This window comes from Sardina pilchardus, chromosome 17 (assembly GCF_963854185.1).
Source record: "Sardina pilchardus chromosome 17, fSarPil1.1, whole genome shotgun sequence".
Taxonomy (NCBI): domain Eukaryota; kingdom Metazoa; phylum Chordata; class Actinopteri; order Clupeiformes; family Clupeidae; genus Sardina; species Sardina pilchardus.
Window position 1 is genome coordinate 28,925,516 of NC_085010.1, and position 6,262 is coordinate 28,931,777.

General features: G+C 39.1%; 1 protein-coding gene across 1 annotated transcript; it reads right to left on the minus strand.

Moving 5' to 3' along the window:
* Positions 1 to 1,041: 1,041 nt before the first annotated feature.
* LOC134062295 (uncharacterized) lies at positions 1,042 to 4,679 on the minus strand. The gene is made up of 2 exons (XM_062518262.1): positions 4,610 to 4,679; positions 1,042 to 3,595 (listed from the first exon to the last, which is right to left on the minus strand). The coding sequence occupies exon 2, from the start codon at positions 3,585 to 3,587 to the stop codon at positions 1,473 to 1,475; it is 2,115 nt and encodes a 704-aa protein (XP_062374246.1). The 5' UTR covers positions 3,588 to 3,595; positions 4,610 to 4,679; the 3' UTR covers positions 1,042 to 1,472.
* Positions 4,680 to 6,262: the final 1,583 nt, after the last annotated feature.

Below are 6,262 nucleotides of genomic sequence, written 5' to 3' on the forward strand. Positions count from 1 at the left end.
GCTTTAAGTTGACAAGCCTGACAAGAATATTCAGAACTGATGTAAATGATGTTCAGAAAGGAAAATGTAGGCCTACGTGCAGTACCATTTAAAATCACAGTCACCAAACCTGGGGCCCAAGTATCAAATACCTTTCAGGCTCTTCAGGTAGCCTAATATTACTAATAAAACAATTGCTAAAACTCTGAACCAAATTATCAGTTGCCTGAACAGTTTCTTGAATTGATCACTCTTTTGGCAAAGCTATACACAGTTTTCACCTAGCATGTAGCCTAAACAGGTTGCTGAAGAGGTTGCTCTACTACGAGGAACAGCTCCATGAGGCCCAAGATGTCAGCTATGGCCTTAGAGAGTACTGTAAGTGTGAATATGGACACACACTTGTGCACACACCATTTTATAAGCATATTATTGTGCTAATCTGGAGGGGTTTTTAATATGTGCATACTGAAAAGAAAAAATAAGGGGAATACATCTTATGGTTGGTTGGGGCTCTAGGAGATATTTATTTAAGATTTATGAATGCTGTATGTTAAATCAATTTGTTAAATAGCCATGGTCTTTTTTGACATAGTTGCAAAAATACAATTATGAACCATTCAGTTATAGCTGCTTTGTAACTTTTCATTACCTGTACACTGTTGTGACGGAATTAATAGAACTCAACTCATCATTTCACTGGTGTGTTATAACTTTCTCATTTAGGTGAGTTATCATATTTTCTGGATAAGAAACTGAAGGCAGTCTAAGGGAAAGTCCACAGGTAAGCTATTTAGGATTGCATTAATTTTGCTTTAATGAAGTCTGGGGTGGCTCTGTCCATGTATTTTACTGTCTATGGGTGAAGCACATGAAAACACACAGTCAAGCTTCCTTTTTGCGTAACAAAACATTTATTATTAATGTTGAATCATGATTAAATGGCAGAGCAAGTATTGTCTGATGTATGTACTGTAAATGAGTATATATGTTTGTATTTCAGTATGTGCTTCAGTAAGTCTTGATTAAACAAACTATTAGCTATTAGAAATCAATGGCAAAGCAAGCATTCAAACTCATGGCCTTGTAGACTTAGATGAATAGTTGATGTAGAGGGGAGGAGCAGAGGGAAACTTGTTATGCCAGTGTGGGTAATGACCATTCATGTTCACTGATTTAGGCAAATTGATCTTCTTCTTTTTCTTTATCTATGAAAGCACTTTGAACAATTGCCTTCACTTTGTTTGTTTCCTCCTTGCTTGGTGGAGGCATTACTGCAAGTAGATCTTCCTCAATTTTCTTCATTTATGAGTACAGTATGTTTGTATATTTCTGTGAAGTCTTGATTAAACAAACTATTAGAAAGCGATAGCAAAGCAAGCATTCAAACTCATGGCCTTGTAGATTTAAAGGAATAGTTGATGTAGAGGGGAGGAGCAGAGGGAAACTTGTTATGCCAGTGTGGGTAATGATGACCATTCATGTTCACTGATTTAGACAAATTGATCTTCATCTTCTTTTGTGAAGGCACTTTGAACAATTGCCTTCACTTTGTTTGTTTCTTCCTCGCGTGGTGGAGGCATTACTGCAAGTAGATCTCCCTCAATTTTCTTCATTCTGTCTTGCGTCCTCATCTCAAATTTCCGCTTGTTTTCAAGGACAAGTCGTCTTATTCCATCTTGTGCCTCTTCACAAGCGTTCTGGAGACCTGTTCGCTCTGCTGTGAATTGTGGGTTGCTGGGGTCAAGGGCCATCAGCCTGCCCAGGCTACTGACACGATCCATCAGGTATTTGGCAGAGACTTCAGCATAAGTCCCCGAAATCATGTTCACCAGACTGGCAATGTTAGAGGCTTGGAAGGCCTGGTTGTAAATCATATCTTTCATGAACATTCGCGAGGAGTACTTTAGAGATGTGTTTGTGGCCTTTGAGGCTGTTTTCAGGAAATTATCCAGACAGGTTTTCAGGCAGGTCTTGATAATGTTAGACATCATCTGAAAGAATCGCACCATTTTCTCCCATTGCTCCTTCACCCTCCCCATGGCATCCAGACCTTTCACTAGCATCTTGATGGTGGTCTTGAAATCGATCTCTTTGACCTCGCAGTTTCTCATCATCACCAGAATCTCAGTCAGCTCCCGTTTGTTCTTCTCCATGTTGTCAGCGCTCTTCTGATACATCGCTCTCACCGCGTCCAGTTGGGCGCGACTTTGCTCGATGCGCAGTCGGGCGTTTTCGGTGGCCATCTGACTGGCGCTCTTTGTTTCTGGCCCACCAGCTTGGCTTTGGCTTTGGATCAACTGAGGTGGTTTAACAGGGAAGGCAGCTGTGTTGGTGATGTGTTTGCTCTTTGAGTCAAATGATTGAGCCAGGCCATATATTTCATCAATCAGGTAAATGAGCTGGTTTGCAGTCTGGTCGGATGCAGGTTCCAGTTCAGGCCTAGCTTGCTTCTCCACTGCGTATTGACCAAGCTTATCACACAGGGAAATGCCTTTTTGACAGATTTGCACAGCTTGCACTTTTGGCTCACATTCATTCTCAGATTGGATAGATGTTAATATTCTATGGAAATTGTTTTTTTGAAAATCTGATTTAGCTTTTTGACGTTGTTGATCGTAAAGTTCTGCCTCGTTGATCTGCCTGTTTCCACCAACAAACATTTTCAGAGATTCACAGTGAGACAAAAGTTCAGCTGACTTGGAGAAGATATTGTTTGCAGCAAATGGATCATTTGCCTGCCTCTGTGGTTGAATGCCCTGGGGTTGCGAAGTGATTCCAGTATTCGTAGGTGAGAGTTGGCTGGTGAGCAAAGACATTGCACTGGCCCTTGTCATTGAGTTAAGATAAGTCATGAGACCTGCTGAGAGCCCTTCAACCAGGTTCATTCCAACTACTTCCCACCCAGTTGGTAGAGAGTCCATCGACTCATTGAAGCTCCTTTGAGCATCGCTGAGCTGCTTATCCATTTCCTTCATAGCTTTTTCTGCACGTGCGTTGGCTTCGTCCGATGCCTTCTTGCGTAGCTTCGCCTCCTCTATCTTGCGCTTGACAGTTTCAAGTTCCTCACCGTAGCTCTGCTTGGCATTGGTGCACGCCTCAAGGAGCTCCTGGATCAACTCAATGACGTTCATGAATTTCTTTTCCGTCCGCTCAGCTAATTGCAGGCAGTCCTGTGACATGTGGTCAATATTCTCAAGCTGGTCAGGGAGAAGGGCCTGGACCAGCTCATCGTCGTCCTGAAGGAGGATCTTCACTGACTCCTTGATGTACTTTGGCACATTCCCAGTGTGGAGGCGGATTTGATCCATGTTCTTGTGCGCCTCGTTGAAAGCTGCCCAGCCAGCATTGCAGACTTGCATCAGGCAGGCTCGGAAGGATTCTGGGTATCTGATGTGCTTGAAGCCGTCTTTGGGTGGATTTTTGTTGATGGAGAAATCGACATTGGATGATATGAAGACTAACTCTCCCATTATTGCAATGGACAGGGGCCCAGGGGTCAGGTACTCTTCCCAGTTGGCATAAGGCTGCATGAGCAGCTTTGTGTCATCTCGGCCATCTGATGCTCTGGAGAGATGCTGGGTAGCCTTTGTAATTGCTGATGCCATAGTTTATCCTGGGGAAACAATACAATTTTGTGATATGTTTTAGCTGTAGAGAAATGCTTGTTTTGCAGTTGTCAAAAATGCAATTACTACTTGAGTGAATGTGTAGTCTGTAGTGTGAAGAGGTGAAGTAAAACAGTGCAATCATGGTATTGCTTTTCATTGAACAATTTTTTCAGAACAATTATTGTTGACTGTTTTAAATTTCTTTTGTAAAGATTCTTAAAACCTTAACACCTTATAGTCCAAGTTATGTTTTAATGAAAACAAAAAAAACAAATAATACTTAATTTTTAAGGATTTTTTTTTTTTGTAATGTTCATGGAACTAAAATGGTATTTGGGGTAGCTATAGGAACACAAAAATCTATATGGAAATAGCTCAGTGTAGTCATTTTGTGTAAGTAAGCGCCAATGGTGTACCATGTTTCATTATGCATAAATACATTGGGTAACATTGTATGCCAATGCATTTTTCTTTTTTTCTTTAAATGGTTGACTCTATTTATTTATTTATCTATGGTAGCCTACAACATTGGCACTTTGTACACTAAATGCCCAAACACTAAGTTACTTGAACATAGATTTTCAAGCGCCTATATTACCTACCCCACATACTATTTTCATCCTTTGAAAAATGACTGAAAAGCACAACCTTCCTTTGAAGCCCATCATATGTGAACAGCTCAAATATTGGTACAAAATAATAAATATATAGTAAAAATGGAATGATCGATACCAAATGCATACAAAACAAGTTACGTTTGTCTTCCACCCTACAAAGTTTAGGCAGCCTATGAATAATACAATACTTTTCATGATATTAATGCCCAAACATTGCCTCCAAGATAATGTGATTTTCAGGCTGTAAAACTGAAATATTTAAGAAACATAGTAATTTACATGTTGACATGTTGTTTACATCAGCAATTGACATCTATTCTTTCTTTCTATTGTTTCTATTGTTAATCTGTTTTTTTTGTCATCCAAAAAGCTCTAAGCACCACTTAAGAAAACTTTGCCTACCAAAAGTCCACTTGAGGATTCTCTGTAGATTCACCTTGAAGTGTTGTGGATGTTCAGTTCTGGTCAGACGTAACTTACTTAGAAACGGCATGCGCTTTTATACTGATACGTGAGCAGAGCTGCATCAGCAAAGCGGGTGTGACACTGCTACTTTAAAAGCGGCTCACATCAGAGCCCTGTCCTCAGCAGCAGCAGAACATGGCAGAACATTGGTGAATACATTGTTTGTAACTTTGAGCTATTATTGAGTAATGTAACTTCTGTGGAGAGAATAATTTTTTTAAATCTACTTTTCATTGCTATACTGTAATGAAACTGAGTATTTGCGGATTTAGAGTCGTTATCATCTTTAAAGGGTATTCATGCAGTAACAGTATGTTGTAGAAATAGTAAATGCACTAGCAACACATGACATCTTATGTTATGGTGTAGTAGAAATATTTTATAATTCACTTTAGACATGAACGTCATCAGCTTCTGACCAAACCAAAACTTGTCAAGTACCCTTGTGACCTTTTGAACATATGTCTATGATGCAACTGCCTTGTGACCATGTGACTGATCATTGTTGAGGAGCCCTTTCTTCTTGATTCAATCAAGAGGAGGCAAGGCCTTTAAATGCAGAGACATTTGTGTCCATGCAACAACAGTCATTATTTTGTCTGCAAAATGTACTTTTTTAACGTTGAGCCAATAATGCACATGAAGATATTAAGGATAAAACTTTTACTTAATTTTTAAGGATATTTTTTTTTTGTAATGTTCATGGAACTAAAATGGTATTTGGGGTAGCTATAGGAACACAAAAATCTATATGGAAATAGCTCAGTGTAGTCATTTTGTGTAAGTAAGCGCCAATGGTGTACCATGTTTCATTATGCATAAATACATTGGGTAACATTGTATGCCAATGCATTTTTCTTTTTTTCTTTAAATGGTTGACTCTATTTATTTATTTATCTATGGTAGCCTACAACATTGGCACTTTGTACACTAAATGCCCAAACACTAAGTTACTTGAACATAGATTTTCAAGCGCCTATATTACCTACCCCACATACTATTTTCATCCTTTGAAAAATGACTGAAAAGCACAACCTTCCCTTGAAGCCCATCATATGTGAACAGCTCAAATATTGGTACAAAATAATAAATATAGTAAAAATGGAATGATCGATACCAAATGCATACAAAACAAGTTACGTTTGTCTTCCACCCTACAAAGTTTAGGCAGCCTATGAATAATACAATACTTTTCATGATATTAATGCCCAAACATTGCCGCCAAGATAATGTGATTTTCAGGCTGTAAAACTGAAATATTTAAGAAACATAGTAATTTACATGTTGACATGTTGTTTACATCAGCAATTGACATCTATTCTTTCTTTCTATTGTTTCTATTGTTAATCTGTTTTTTTTGTCATCCAAAAAGCTCTAAGCACCACTTAAGAAAACTTTGCCTACCAAAAGTCCACTTGAGGATTCTCTGTAGATTCACCTTGAAGTGTTGTGGATGTTCAGTTCTGGTCAGACGTAACTTACTTAGAAACGGCATGCGCTTTTATACTGATACGTGAGCAGAGCTGCATCAGCAAAGCGGGTGTGACACTGCTACTTTAAAAGCGGCTCACATCAGAGCTCTGTCCTCAG

Excerpts from the sequence above, each read along its gene's own strand:
- LOC134062295 (XM_062518262.1), bottom strand. The coding sequence starts at position 3,587 with ATGGCATCAGCAATTACAAAGGCTACCCAGCATCTCTCCAGAGCATCA.